The sequence below is a fragment of the Babylonia areolata genome, chromosome 27 (assembly GCF_041734735.1).
Source record: "Babylonia areolata isolate BAREFJ2019XMU chromosome 27, ASM4173473v1, whole genome shotgun sequence".
Taxonomy (NCBI): domain Eukaryota; kingdom Metazoa; phylum Mollusca; class Gastropoda; order Neogastropoda; family Buccinidae; genus Babylonia; species Babylonia areolata.
This window is the reverse complement of record NC_134902.1, coordinates 7,768,860-7,784,869: the sequence shown is the minus strand read 5'-3', so window position 1 is coordinate 7,784,869 and position 16,010 is coordinate 7,768,860. Positions and strand designations below refer to the sequence as shown.

Genomic DNA, 16,010 nt, shown 5'->3' with positions numbered 1-16,010 from the left:
AGCTGATGTGATGCACAGGGTATGGGAAAACTGGCCTCAATGCATATGGTGTGTGTGCGTGTGTCTGTCTGTCCAAACAGGAGAAAGAAGTATCTATAAAAGTGAAGTGGACAGGACTCGGAACATTGAAATGTTGCTTCTTCTTTTTTTTTTTATATAGGGAATTGATCACCCCACAATCGCACACAATCTTTTCAACAAAAGCAAAACATTCAGCAGACATCAGTGTTTGTCGACGTTCTACTACATTGAGCTAACAAATGAATGTATATTTACAAAAGTCCTAACAAAGTAGTTAGGTCAGGTCAGGGGCATAGCCCTTGCTACTGGTACCATGTAACCCAGTACTACCTGCCGCATGTGAAGTCTCCCAACGACGGACCAGGCGGAGGAGGAAACCTTTCCCAGCTGCTGTGAAGGCGGAAGAGAATGACAAAAGGGCAGGGGGAGCTCTTATCCTTGGCTGGAAGTCCTCCTAGGAGACGGAACTCCGAAGAAAAAACCTGCACCTGCCGAGGCCGTTCTACACGTGACAGTATCTGCACCTGCGTCGGTAGGCGAGAGAGTGGGGAAGGGACTGCACAACTCCTCCTCCTTCACTTCATTCCTGCTGGCCAAACCTTCCCCCTTCACTTCATTCCTTCTGGCCAAACCTTCCTCCTTCATTCCTGCTGGCCAAACCTTCCCCCTTCACGTCATTCCTGATGGCCAAACCTTCCTCCTTCATTCCTGCTGGCCAAACCTTCCCCCTTCACTTCATTCCTTCTGGCCAAACCTTCCCCCTTCACTTCATTCCTGCTGGCCAAATCTTCCCCCTTCACTTCATTCCTGCTGGCCAAACCAGTTCTCAGTTGAAGGTCACGGCAGCTAACAGTGAGTGTCACGCACTTTGTGAGACACGATTTTCTGTCTGGCAACATTGCCATTCTCTCTGAACCACAGCCATAATTCTGAGCACCGGCGTTGCGATCCCATGAATCGTGTGGTGTGTCAAAAGGCATACGGACTTGAGAGAGAGAAAGAGGGGTTTACGAACAAGCATTCTTCTGAAAACGTGAGAAAAAACACACATTCTTTGCGGGAAAATAACAGAATAAGCGTTCTTTCTATTCTGAAAACATGTCATTAAAAGAAGTGAGTTTTTTCTGTATCCATAACAACAGCAACAAAAGTATAGTGACAATTTCCAACAGCTGTCAAAGCACCCCCTCCTCTACGAACACTCTTCCAGACTATGGTAGTTTGAGTCAACCACAGGCCTCTGCCTGTCTCTTTGCACCACGTCATAGGGACCTTCAGTGTTAAAAGTAACGTGGCTGTAAGCTTGTGGAGCAGCAGTATCCCTGACCTGAGTGCTTTCCTTCCTGCTGGCTGCCCCAATGTGATCATAGGCGTCAGACAGGGTCTCCTCTGCCGGGTTTCTCAGCTTCTGTGACAGCACCCCAGGGTCAAGAACAGGGGGCACACACTCTCCGTGTGCTGCACCTGGAGACATCTCTGCTCCCTGGTGCACGTGCTCAGATGGAACATCAGGATCTTGTGGTTTGGGTTGGTCAGGATTCCGTGTAGGGATGTGACTGTAGACGTCCGAAATCTGCACTTGGCACTGGTTAGGATGGAGAGCTCCAATGTGGCTGTAGTTGTCCGTGCCCTGTACCCCCACAGGACTGTAGGCGTTTACCTTGTGGTGTGGGTTGTGTGATGCAGCGTGGCTGTTGCTGTCCACACCCCGTGCTGTGAGGTGGCTGTAGCTGTCTTGCTGCGGGTGGCCGTCATCCCTCCCTGCCCTCACACACCCCTCGCTGACGTCATGACGGGTCTGACGTCCCCCGGGGGTCAGTTGCCCGATTGGAACGTCGTTGATTTCAGAATAGATGTTGGAAAGGGGCCTGTCCTCTGCAAGAGACAACAACCAGTAAGTAAAACACAAAAGTTCTCATTTTCTCCATCAAATATGAAAAAAACGACTTAGAAATTCCATTCCCTAGGATTCCCTTATGAAAACAGTTTCGTGCTTTCCAGTGATAGATGTATGATATTTGTTTTCGTCAGATCTGATTTTTATAAACTTCCGTTGTCCATCTCGCGTAAATCTTTTGCATGTGTTTCTTTCACACCACCTCTAAACTGACAGGAAGGGAAGTCTTATCAGAACAAGGTTTTCCACCGTTCAGGAACATAACAAGAGGAGGCCCCTCAGTATGGAACATGTTTATAACGATGGAGTTTCAGCGCATGTGTCTCAGAAGAAGGGTGGAGACAGCGAGAAGGAGAATAAAAGTTGAGTAGTTGTTCACTTCCGATGGTATGGAGTACGATCAGGTATAGTGTAACATAGTGTGGTTTCGTGTAAACTTATATATTGTGCCACAGTGGTATGGTGCAGTGTAAGTTTACATGACCCGCAACATGAATCCGCCACTGACTGTGTGCACTTACTGTCAGTACAGCCACCCCATAGACTGAAATGACTTACAATGCTGACTTTGCACTGACCTCTGACTGGAGTCGCTGGGTGTGTGGGAGCAGCATCAGGAATCCTGAGGAAAGAGATACACCTTTCAGCTTCACTTCACACACAGCTTGAAGAAGGTGTTCGTTTCTTGGTGTGTGTTCCACTGTGTCTTAAATATCAGTGAAACACACACACACACACACACACACACACAGAGAGAGAGAGAGAGAGAGAGAGAAAGAGAGAGATTCCTGTCTATCTTATACCCTTCAAAGACAGAAACCAGAGACCAGGGTGATTTCTAAGGGACAGAACCATTTGTTATGTCAGACAAGACGCGAGTTTCGTCCCCTGTGGACTGGTCAGCCATCTCGGCAGTGGGGCAGTCGAGTGAAACGATCTGTGGTTTTCGCGTAAGCTGAGTTTAACGAGCGGTTGACAAGAAGACCTTAAGTTAAAGTTGTTCAGGGCTGAGGTCCAAGTTCCATGAAGGTCGCCTTGTTCGAGTGTGGTGAGTCCTGGATGTCTGTCCGTGTGGGAAGTCTGTCTGTCTGGCGTTCCAAGGGGGAGTCCTGGTAAGCTTTCGCCCTAACGTCATGTTTTTATGATGCTTTCATCGAGGTGCACAGGACTGGTGCCCTTCGTTAGTCAGTTGAAGGGGAAAGGTGTGTGGGAGAGGTGAGGAGGGGGCGGGAGGGGGGGGGGGGTAGAGTCTAGTGCATTTGGGCACTGACACATGGGAAGTGTTGCATAGAGTTACCTCTACTTGGATCTGCAAATATATGCTATCCACCACAAGCTGAGCAAATCAGTAATGGTCCATAAGCAGGAACTTGGCGATGGAAGTGGAGCTGAAACAGGGGATGAACCTGCAGTTATATCAGGCGCAACGAATTGTTCTCTTCATTTGACACAGTTCGTATGGCTCCCATTTGCTGTTTTTGGACGGTTCAAACACTGCTTTCCACCCGATCCTTTCAATTTTTAGGCATCTCTAGGATGACGTGTTTTTGTTGTTGTTTTTTTTTGTTTGTTTTTTTTTGTTTTTATGACGGAAGAGATGCTTACCTGCACCATGTTATGTTTTGCTTACCTCCCTTGTGTTGTATTTTTATAGTTTGGTCAACCAGGGGTGGATGACATCCCTTCGAACGTCCCAGTAAAAGAACTATACACAACACTCCCCCTGTATCTGTGCTTGTTTGCCTGATAATGATTGGCTTGTGGCACAGTTGTGTTGACCACTCATGCTCTATACAATTTCTCGCATCCTTTTGCATGCCAGTACATGAATGTCGGGTAAATTACTTGTTACAATCACATTTCCTTATTAGCAATATATTTCTTCGCTTGTTTTCTGCCTATTTTCATTATTACTACTCGCGTGCAGGGAATTCATGAAACAGAAATTTCAGTCTTAGACGAACAGACTATAAATAAATATTCGAACGAAGACAGCAATGTTTCTTCTGCCTAACAAATAAAATAGCTAAGTTATAAGTGGTGTCCCGATCATCACACACACACACACACACACACACACACACACACACACACACCAAAAGCAAAGGAAAGGAAACCTTCAGTGTTCTCCTTACCCTCGTTTCTTTCCTCTCCTCCAGCAGATGACCCCACAGACGACAATGGCGATGACGAGGACGGCCGCTGTCCCTCCCCCAGCGATGACTGCCACTGACGGGCCCTCACGGGACGGGGGATCTGTGTCAGAGTCTGTGTCAGAGTCTGTGTCTGTGTCAGAGTCTGTGTCATTGGTCGTCATGGAAAAAAAAAGAAACACAAACAGAGATGTTTCTTACAATATTAAGTAAAAGGAGAATGAGTAAGATGAGAATTAGAGGAAGGAAGAGACAAAGAAGGAGAAGCAAGAGAAGAAGAAGAAAGAAAGAAAGAGAAGAAAGTAGAAATCCATTCTTACATGGATTAGCAACTTGGTAAATACTAATGCATTCCACAAGTTTGTCTTCCACATTCTGTCAGACACGAAACAAGACAAGGGCGGACTTGCTCTTTATAATTTGAAGAGTAATTCATGTTCAGCTAAGCCTAACGCTCGGCTCATATCACAGATTAACATGAGCTTACAATTGGGCCCACAACAAAGTGAGAGCTGTAATATCAATTGTTTCTCAACTGCAATGGGAAGTAATTCACAGCCTGGCTTATCTGAAGAGCTATGAAATTAGGAGGCAAAGTTGCACTGATAAGCTTTCGCTTCAGTCTTCGGTACTAGCTGGCCTTAGGGAACCATCCCAATGCCGACTGTCCTAAAACCGTCTTGGTCGAGAGAGTGGGGAGGTAACTTAGGCAAGACACTCTCCACTCTAATCAAATTCTAGCCCAGATAGTCAGGACACCAGATGACTCCTCTGCTGTTCTGGTGGTAGTAGACGGACACACCTGACCATCATACATACTCAGCTGTGAACATTTACCTTCATGAACTCACTCGCATGCTTTTGATGGTTACACGCACGCGTGCTCGCGCGCGTACTTAAACTCACACACTCACGCACACCTACACGCACACACGCACACACACACACACACACACACAAGCGTCCGCGAAAGCACACGCATAAATGTACTATCACAAAAATGTGCGCACACATGAATAAGCAAATCTCTCTCTCTCTCTCTCTCTCTCTCTCTGTGTGTGTGTGGCCGACTCAAACTAGTTGATCGCCGAACTCGCGCTGCTAGGAACTCGCAGGTTCCCAACATTAAACATGAACACATACCTACATGCGTGCATGTATTCACACACATCTGCCGCAAAATGAGCGTGCTGAAATGCACAGAAGAGTGGAAAAAACAGAAAGACTATTAAGCTGAGAGAGAGTCAGACAGACCGAGACCTTCATGGTTGAAAAGCGTCATCGGGATGTTGTTCACACATGGCTGTTGTCCTGGAGAACTGCACCCTGATCAGGCCAGTAGGAGATACAGACTTGCGTTCCGCCTTGAACGTGACCTGCCATTAACGATCATGATTAGAAAAGTCATGTTTGAAAATGATGATTATGAATATAACGGTGAATATGACCATGCCGATGATTATGACAATGACGATGATGATGTTCGTGGTAGTGATGATGATGATAAAAGCAATGAAAGATGGTGACAATTGCTATAGTAATAATAGCTTCCTTTCACTGAACATTCGTGTTGGTTTTTCAGTCTCATACCACTGAAGTAAAATGCGTTTTGCTTATCAAACAGCAGTGTCTCTCTTCAGATGGCAAACAGGAGCCAGGAGAAATGCGCCCAGTGAGGACCAGTCACTTCAGGACACAGATCATGTTCTGTCTGTCTGTGCTGTATGGTGCATTTCAAGTCCACAACAAGACTCAAGTCTTTAGACTGGTTTATTGTCTGTACACAGGTACAGAGATGAACTGTTGGGCATGTGCATATCAAAATATAAACTAATAAACTGAAGCTGAGTAAATTGACAAAGTATCTAAATCAAAATGTGTGTGTGTGTGTGTGTGTGTGTGTGTGTGTGTGTGTGTGTGTGTGTGTGTGTGTGTGATCCTCCGCATCTCTTACCCACAAACTCCTCCATGCCCCCTCCCCCTCCCCTCCCCTCCCCTTCACAACGTCCGTGCACTTGGCGCACTGAAAAAGAACCCATGGCAATGAGAGTATTGTCCTCTGACAGAATTCTATAGAAGAAATCCAATCCGATAGGCACACACACACACACACACACACACACACACACACACACACACACACACACAGAGATAGATAGATAGATAGATAGACAGATAGATAGACAGATATATATGCATGCACTCAAGGCCTGACTGAGCGCGTTGGGTAATACTGCTGGTCAGGCATCTGTCCAGCAGATGAGGTGTACCGTATATGGATTTTTCTGAACGCCTCCCTGAGAAACTGAAACTGAAATCAAGCACGGTAAACGACGGGTGCATGGTGAATAAATGAATAAATGCATAAATATATACATAAACAAACAAACAAATAAATATGTATACAAATGAATAAAGAAACAAGCATGATAAACAATGAAAGTATCATAAATCAATACTTAGATGAATAAATATAAACTGTGATCGAATCTTAATAGTTCTTTTATTGTGTTCCATACCTCCCTCATTTCTTTGTTCTGTAATGATAATACCGCTCTTGTTGTTGTTTGTTTTTTCGTGTTTTTTTGTTGTTGTTTGTTTTGTTTTTTCCCCTCGTTTTTGTTGTTGTTGTTCTGTGATGACAGAACCGCCTTCGTTTCTTTGTTCTTGAATGAAAACACCCCTCATTTCTTTGTTCAGTAATGACAACACACCTCACACCTCCCTCGTACAAAATACACGGGTCAGCGGAGACACGGAAGGAGCAGACAGACAGAAGGAACACCACTGACACACTGTGCTGTCCCTTCACTGGCCAGCCCCACACTCACTCTGAAAGCAGACCCGGACACTATGGGAATCTGGCCCGTTTCGTGCTGAAAGCTCGAAGGTCTGGATCTGAAGACCCGCCACAGGAGTGTCTCGCTGTTGGTCACATCCACCAGGGACACCCTCAGAGACATGTCGCCATTATGGGGTGGGGTGAACTCGAAAGACAGACAGGCGGGGCGTGACGTGGAGACTGCTGGTGGAAGGAGGGGGGTAGTCAGCTGACTGCGGGTGTTCTTTCCCTCCACTGTGGATGAGAAGTCAGAACAGTCTCTCTCTCTCTCTCTCTCTCTCTCTCTCTCTCTCTCTATATATATATATATATAATATATATATATATATCTGTGTGTGTGTGTGTGTGTGTGTGTGTGTGTGTGTGTGTGTGGATAATGATTATTGTTGATGCTGACAGAGTATCAGAAGGAAACAAAGAGACAGAACGTTTAACTGGAGAGAGAGACAGACAGACAGACAGTCAGACAGACAGACACAAAAAGAGGCTGACGTATAAACGTATAAACAAAATGTATAGACACAGACATGCTTACCCCTGTTATCGAAGAATTTCCACTGATTCACGTGCTGCCAGCTGCATTCTGGGATACGTGACGTGTTTCCTTTGTTCTTCATGAATTCATCCCAGTCTGAAATACCACCCAACACAGGCATGATCTATCTGTTCATTTATCTATTGACTCACTTGTGTAAACAGTGTGAGTCTATGTGATAACCAGGTATTTGGTTTATGGCAACGTCTCCTTTACCGCGGAGTTGAAGGAATTTCTATAAAATTATAATCCAGATGTACCAAAATACCATGATTTAAACAGCGTTATGACCTCGAATACCAAAATCAAGTCATCTTCATTAGTAGGCACACCGAATATGCTAAGTTCGAACCTGCTAATATGTCTTTTTTACCCCGAAGCTTCATAATATTGAATACAGAACAAATTTTAACGATTTTGATCATCTTATTTTATTTCAATTTTTTAAAAGTGTTTCACAAGTGAATCTTGAAGGCCTTTCCTCTCTTGTTTATCTAGTTAGTTAGTTATTATTAGTGTTAGTGTTCATTTAATAACTATTGTATTACTTTATTTAGTTACTTTGATTTTCATGTTTTCAGAGCACAACAGAATTCGAGTAAATAGGAATTCACAACGGAGAATATGCATGTTACTATTTGATAACAGTAACAATAACAACAACAACAACAGCAATAGCAACTTCAAGAAGAAGAAGAAGAAGAATAACAACAACAAAAACAAAAACAACATCAACAAGAAAGGTGATGATGATGATGGTGATGATCATGATGATGATTTTAAGTATACGAATGCGAATGATACTACTACTACTACTACTACTACTACTACTACTACTACTAATCATAATCATAACCTTAATGAATTCTATGTGGACGTGAAATAGTTCTCTCTCTCCTCTCTCTCTCTCTCTCTCTCTCTCTCTGTGCGTGTGTGTGTGTGTGTGTGTGTGTGTGTGTGTGTGTGTGTGCCTGTTTCATATGTCTGTGTAATAGCGCTGGCATGTCAGACAGACAGACAGACGGAGGACAAACCCATGGTGTATACCTATGGAACAACAGTCTGGGTCAACGGACAGGAAGTGGATGCGGACTGTTCCTCCGCCTTGTCCTTGAGTGAAAGCACGAAACACAACCTGAAACACAGTGCATCCTGCATTGTACTGTGCTGTAGCTGCCATTTCCTGTCACTTCCTGTTGTATGGGGTCGTGTCATTTTCACCCTGTGTTGTGTTGTGCTGTGCTGTCCTTTTGTGCTTGTATTGATTTGTTTTATTGCACGACAACATACCTTGCGTTGCATTACGTTGCGCGGAGATCAGCAGTCCCAGATAACTAAATTCAGGGGAAAAAGAAACTGGCACACATTTTCATACAAAAAAAACCACCACAAACAAAAAAACCTTTTGTTGTGAAACAAAGTATCACACACACACACACACACACACACACACACACAAAGCAACAAGCCAAACAAAGCTTACGTTTCCATCAGTTTGCTGACAGGCAAAGAAAAGATGCAGAGAATCCAAACCAGCTGCTATATGAACAGGTCAAATGAAATATGTAGGAACAGACATTTTAACCAGTAGCCTATAAGACGTCAGCTGACGTCCTACAAAAAGTATTGCCATTGTGCATATAAGACGTCCACTGACGTCCCTGCATATGTTTCAAATTTTCCTTCATTGGAGTTTGGTTCATTTCACATAAACAGACTTTGAACACTAAGTTTGATGTGTCTGGATTATAAAAATACTATTTAAATGAACTTAGATCAGGTAGAAGACCTCTTTCTATTCGATAATAATTTGCTAACTGACCCACTTGATACGCATGTGGAACAGGGGGTTGCATCATGTGCAAATAGATTGCATTGAAAACTGTGTCCAGTAAAGCAAAATAGTCACAGTCAGCAGATTTACAAAATTCCAAAGCTCTGCCTTGTGATTATGGACAGCTTTTGCGATGGAGAAGGATCTCTCTTGTCTGATGATTGGTTTGAAAACGAAGGTGATTGACAACGACAGTGATGAAACTGACAGCCCCATTTTATGGTAATTCAGTCCGTCCATCCAATCAGACAGCGTTTTTGAACAACTGGCTATGACTGAGAGAATGTGTACAGCCAGTGTTGGAAGAAGAGAAGGAGAGGGAGAGGAGTGATGTTAGACGATAGGTCGAATGCCAGCCAGCGGTCATCAAGGGGGCGTGGCTTTTGGGAAGAGTGGACTCACATTTCAAAGCAGACAGAAGGCAATCGACAACCGCCAATGCCCCACGGTTTTCACGAAACGCAGTTCTGTGCTTTTTCTTTTTAACGCTTTTTTTTCGCTGATCAGAGGGATGACTTGTTTGAAGAGGTGGCTAGTAGGATGCACAGCAGACACTTTAATCGGCCCACGTGCGACTTGAAAGATGTGATTGTCATCAAAGAACTTCACCCTCTCACAAACGCTATTTGCTGTCAAAAAGCTTGCCAGTTCAGTTTCTGGGACTGTGATTCACCTTTTACGTTGACTTCACTCACTTTTGTCATTGTTGGGACAGTGATTTACTTACATGTCTGCACGAGCTGTGATTTGTTTTCATAGCTTATAGCCCTGTTTAATTTCTGCTACAGGTATAATCTGACAACCAGGCTTGCTATTTCTAGCTGTATTTTGTTTTTCTTTTCTTTGTGGTTGTCATTATGTAGAGGTGGAAACAGACTTTTTTTTGCACAAAAATTATCATCTTGACTTTACATGCCTGAACAGTTAGCTATAATCAACCTAATTGGAAAAGAAAAGCCCAGAAGCAGAATCTACACTCATTTTCCTTCACAAAAACGTTACTTTCTTTCTGCATCGCCCATAGCTTTTGTGCTAGAATTTTTTGTGATTAATTTTTATTACCACGAATCCTCAAAATTCCCCGGCAAGGGGAGAGCACTTTTTACAAAATTCTCTGGCACTGAACTGGTTAAGGACTTTTCTACATTTGTTTCCTGTACATCTGCTGCAGCAGTGTGCACTCTGTGTACCCTACATCAATGCTTGAAGCTGTGTGGCTTTGTCACCAACGGAAACGAAAGCAACCGTGCTTATTTACTACTTAACACTTACAGCTCCACGTTCCAGCCTTCCTTTGATCAAACTCTGCCTGAAGTAACAAACCGTGTACAAAGGAGAACAGCTGACGGATACACAACACAAAGCACTTTTGGTTCGGGTCAGATTACGTGGTGTGTTTTCCTGACCTTTCCTTTTCATGGTGGCAGAACCATTTCAGTTTGTGTTGAACAAAAATCAAATCTTGATGTCGTCTTTGCTGCTTTCTCGTGTCATGCCAAGACAATATCAGGGGGACAGAAGCAAGCACGTATTATATCTCTTTGATGTCTGAGTGCTCTGGGAAGACAAAAAATAAAAAAAATATAAAAAAAAGGTGAGAGATTAGGATTCCTGTGTAGGTATACTTAGCAACGACCTGGTTGTCTGTAACTAGTGTGTGCGTGCGCTGGTTTGTTGTGTGTAATTACACACCCTTCAAATCATGGGAATATAAAAGTCATTCGGATGAGACGATAAACCGAGGTCCGTGTGCAGCATGCACTTAGCGCACGTAAAAGAACCCACGGCAACAAAAGGGTTGTTCCTGGCAAAATTCTGTAGAAAAAATCCACTTCGACAGGAAAAACAAATAAAACTGCACGCAGGAAAAAATACAAAAAAAAATGGGGTGGCGCTGTAGTGTAGCGACGCGCTCTCCCTGGGGGACGAGCAGCCCGAAATTTCACACCAGGAGAATCTGTTGTGATAAAAGGACTACAAATACCAAATAAACTACACACCAACCTTTCCAATCCCACGAGGAGTGTGCAAAGGAAATGTCTGAGGGCCTGGTTTAGTGAATAGCTTCTACCACATAATATTCCGTGAGTAATTGTGAGACTAGTGTGCGTTCGTGTGTGTGTGTATCTATCTATCATCTATATATAATTATTATATAATTGTGTGTGTGTGTGTGTGTGTGTGTGTGTGTGTGTGTGTGTGTGTGTGTGTGTGTGTGTGCGTGAACTGTAATAACATACCCTTCAAATCAAAGGAACATGCAGTTACACACCAACCTTCCCAGCCCCAATAGGGACTGTGCAGATGATGTGTCTGAGGTTCAGAAGCTGAAGGCAGTGTTCCCAAAAGGCACAGTCCACAGAAGTATCAAACATGGACGTCCATCTGTGCTGGGTGCTGGATGTCAGAGATGACGGTGAGACAGGTAAGGGGAGGACACATCCAGCAGTGGAGATTCCAGGACAGATGGCTTGTTTCGTACCGCCTTCACTTGTGCATACCCTGTGGTGTGGAGCTACTCTTGTTATTGTCATCAATATTGTTCTTGCTGTTTTTATTTCATATGTGAGAGCATGCAGAACCACTGGACAGGCAAAAACAGACATGCGCAGGCACACAAAGCTGATGGGGTTAACTGAATGTACGTAAAGAGCACATCAGCAGTTCCGAAAAAATGGCTTTGATATTTATGAAATCGGACGGGTAATGGTACTGGTTTATATCTGTTTCTGTATATTACATACCCCAAACCTGAAGATGCCTGTACTCTAGCACAAAGATTAAACGAGTTTTAAAGACATGAATAGATGCTGTTGCTTTATCAATCAATCACTCAATCAATCAGTCAGTCAGTCAGTCAGTCAGTCAATCAGTCCATCATTCTATCTGTCTATCTATCTATCTATCATCTATCTATCAATACTCCTATATTCCTTGTCGCACGTGCCACAGACACAACGCGCGCGCACACTCTGCTCCCCCACTCACACAACACAAACACACGCGTGTGCGCATGCACACACACGCGCGCGCGAGCGCGCGCACGCGCACGCACTCTGCTCCCTCACACCACACACACACACACACACACACACACACTACACACACACACACACACACACACACACAGAGAGAAATCAAGACAGAAACAAAAACAAATCTTTGCTGACACAGGCCGGTGGGAGCGGGTCACTCAAGCACAAGATGGGTGAGGGAGGAGGTGGGGGTGGTGAACCAGAAGACGGAAAGTGGAAGTCCGCAACTACAACAATACGGTCATGACCAGCAGCTATGACCTGGTTCCCGCCCCAACAATCGCACGCGGGATATCACTCACACACACACAACACACACCACACACACACACAACACACAGAGAGAGTTAGAGAGAGAGAGAGAGAGAGAGAGAGAGAGAGACAGGCAGGCAGGCAGGCAGAGAGAGGAGAGGGAGAGAGAGACAGAGAGTGAGGAAGAGCAAGAGAGACAGAGACAGGTACAGAGAATCACGCTTCTCAGAACGCCGTCAGTGCGCACTTCCTAAACCTTTCCGTTTTTCAAGTATCAAGGGACCTCGCCTTTCTCGTAATGGGCATAAGCTGTATCACAAGGTACATGCACGGTGTGTGTGGGACTTCACGTAGAGTCATGTACTGACAGTACACAATACAAATCTCTGACAATAGGAGAGCTGCCATTGTCTTCGGACAAGTGAGTCACACTGAAATAGTTGGACCATATGTAAGACAGCATTGTCCAGGTCAGTCAGATACGCACAAGTACTGTTTCCTTCCTAGTGTAAGCAGACACCACGACCCTACAATGTTCAGTGCATTCCCTGAACAGAAGAAAGGAAAAAAAGTGCCCAGAACGCACCTCTGTTGCAGTATATGTTAAATAAAGACTGTGATGTTTGTTTCCGTTTACGCTGCATCGATACATGATAGTGTGTGTAGCGATGTGTGTGTGTGTGTGTGTGTGTGTGTGTGTGTGTGTGCGTGTGTGTTACGTGCTGTGTGTGCATGTGTGTGCATGTGTGTGGTGTAGTAGATGCCCCCCCCACCCTTCTTCTTGTTATTTAATTACCACACACATTACATAACACGCTTCATTCATACAATATCAAGAGTAATAATCATATATGATAGGAGTTAAGGTCAACATTTTCCAGTCCTTTTTCACGACAGGGGAGTCCCATGGCACTAGTCGGACTCTTTCTGCACTTAAGTAGTGTGGAGAATATTTTCACAGTCGGGTGAACATGACAGTTCATGGTTTAAACTGAGTTCATATCAGTTCAGTTACTTAAGGAAGCGTCACTGCGTTCAGACAAATCCATATATGCTACACCCAAATCTGCCAAGCAGATGCCTGACGTGGTTTTAAACTGCGCGTGATATCAATATGTATGATAGGTCAGTCGTGTTCGACTATGACCACTAGAACAGCAGAGGAGGCAACTGCTGTCCCGCCTATCTGGGCCAGAATTTGATGATAGTGGAGAGTGTCTTGCTCAAGTTGCATCCCCACTCTCTCGGCTAAGAGGGTTTTTAGGACAGTTGGTGTTGGGATGGTTCCCCCAAAACCAGCTAGCCCCCAAGACTACAGCACTAAGAGCTGCAGTAAATCAATAAATGGCAAACCTGTTGTCACACAGCACAGTTTGGCCTCAGAGCTGACTTACTGACACGGCGAGCAACTTATCCCATGGCGGGGTAAATTTGTCCACGGTATGAGTTCAATCATTTTGCACAAAGCAGTTGAATACCTACCATGTGTGCAGTAACACATCAACAGCAAGATACAATAAAATCATAAATACGGGGATATAACGACACATGTTACTCTGCTAGTAACTCTTCATGAGAACACTAATGTGTTCTGTACGAAACTATTTTCCAACGTTTCCGTGCAGGGCAGATTTTGCTCTCAAACATTTGCGTTCTGACGTGTTTATGTTTAACTCACTCAGTACGGCCAGTCCTCTCTTCTCCACTACACAGACCCCTCGGATGTCAAGTGGGTGTCTGAATGACCCAGCCATTAGCTTCCGTCGTCAGAACTGTGGTATTCTTTGTCAACATTCATCTCTTCAGTATAACAGCGTTCCGCTTGCAATATTTTGATGATGGCAATTGGGATGAAACGCTGTTCACGTCATCTCTTTCGCCGTTCGTATGGAGAGAGTTAAAAATAAGATTTAAAACCTTTTATCAGAAATTGAAACAAAAGCGTACACCGGTCTCTTCATTTCATATTTGCAGGGTAACTAATTCAAAATACATGTCAGTGTGTTAATCTCAGGTTTTGTTCGATCAGTTCAACATGTGTTGATGACAGTCTTTCCCAGTACACTTATTATCATGTGTGTCTGTTCGCCTGTGTCAGAGACACAAAGTGAGCACTGACCATGAACTGTGGATGTCACAGACACAAAGTGAGGCACTGACCATGAAGTGTGGATGTCACAGACACAAAGTGAGCACTGACCATGAAGTGTGGATGTCACAGACACAAAGTGAGCACTGACCATGAAGTGTGGATGTCACAGACACAAAGTGAGCACTGACCATGAACTGTGGATGTCACAAACACAAAGTGAGCACTGACCCTGAACTGTGGATGTCACAAACACAAAGTGAGCACTGACCATGAACTGTGGATGTCAGACACAAAGTGAGCACTGACATGAACTGTGGATGTCAGAGACACAAAGTGAGCACTGACCATGAACTGTGGATGTCACAAACACAAAGTGAGCACTGACCATGAACTGTGGATGTCCAGCCAGGACGCCGTGACATGACCGTGATGTGTAGTGACACAGGTCTCCGTCAAATCCACACCTGGCCTCGCTCACGGCCGTGCTTCGTCTCGCTCTGTTGAGTCCACTGACAGGAAAATTATTATTCGTTATTATTAGTAGTAGTATCAGCATACGTATCATTATTAAGATATACGGATATCGCACTTTGGTTTTAAATAATCTTTAATTGTTCAACAATACACATTATTACAATGCAATCAATGACAAAAGAGCATCAACAAGCTTAAAGCTTATACAGTGCTCACAACGTTGCACTTCAATTTTAACATGACGGCTGATGAACCATATTATCAATTGTATCATGTAACATTCATAAACAGTAAGTAATGAAATAATGAAATAAAACAAATAAACAAATAATACATAATATAGTAACATAATGCTAATATCAAGATTAACATGAGATTAAATTTATTGTCACCAGAGGAATCGGCCTGATAGAAGAGAAACCGAAGGGAAAAAAAGAAATTTAGAACAATGGTGGGTACGGTGCTGGGGGGAGGGGGAACAGAGAGGAGAGGAGAAATTCTGACAGATCATTGGCCAATCCATTCAACTTGGAATATTTGGTCAGTCAAATAAATCCAACACGTATTTCACGAATAGAATCGTGTTGTAGCCGTTCTTCACAATACTTCTAAGTTAACATCTATTTGAATCGGAGATAAACTGGTGAACAGTTTGGAATATGAATATATTTGTATGATTTTGGAGATCAGGATCTCCATGCAACAGAGTTTTAACGTGAATGTAGTTTGGAGATAAAGTTAAGATTGTGTTTGCCCGAGCCATATGAAAGTCTTGACAAAATAATAAATAATGTTCAGCAGTTCGCTTGCAGTGCCACAAGCACAAAGTGGGTCGTTTATTAAATGTCTGTTGAACATATCTTCTCTTAAGTCAC

The 16,010-nt window shown here is 43.8% G+C and overlaps 1 protein-coding gene and 1 long non-coding RNA gene across 5 annotated transcripts in view; both read right to left on the bottom strand.

Annotated features, from left to right (window-relative positions):
- Nucleotides 1-211: 211 nt before the first annotated feature.
- Nucleotides 212-16,010, bottom strand: part of LOC143301133 (uncharacterized) — a 112,418-nt gene continuing 96,619 nt past the window's right edge. For 3 of the 4 annotated variants that reach the window (XM_076615198.1, XM_076615199.1, XM_076615197.1), the window contains 3 exons: nt 4,054-4,216; nt 2,497-2,540; nt 212-1,896 (listed from right to left, as the gene is read on the bottom strand). In XM_076615198.1, the coding sequence (XP_076471313.1) occupies nt 1,214-1,896; nt 2,497-2,540; nt 4,054-4,216 (890 nt within the window). In that variant the 3' untranslated portion in view covers nt 212-1,213. The remainder of the gene's footprint in view (nt 1,897-2,496; nt 2,541-4,053; nt 4,217-16,010) is intronic. The other variant, XM_076615200.1, reaches the window with a different exon arrangement.
- The window catches only part of LOC143301639 (uncharacterized), a 5,442-nt gene continuing 4,481 nt past the window's right edge, over nt 15,050-16,010 (bottom strand). The window contains exon 4 of the long non-coding RNA XR_013057816.1: nt 15,050-15,170. This is a non-coding gene — a long non-coding RNA (uncharacterized LOC143301639). The remainder of the gene's footprint in view (nt 15,171-16,010) is intronic.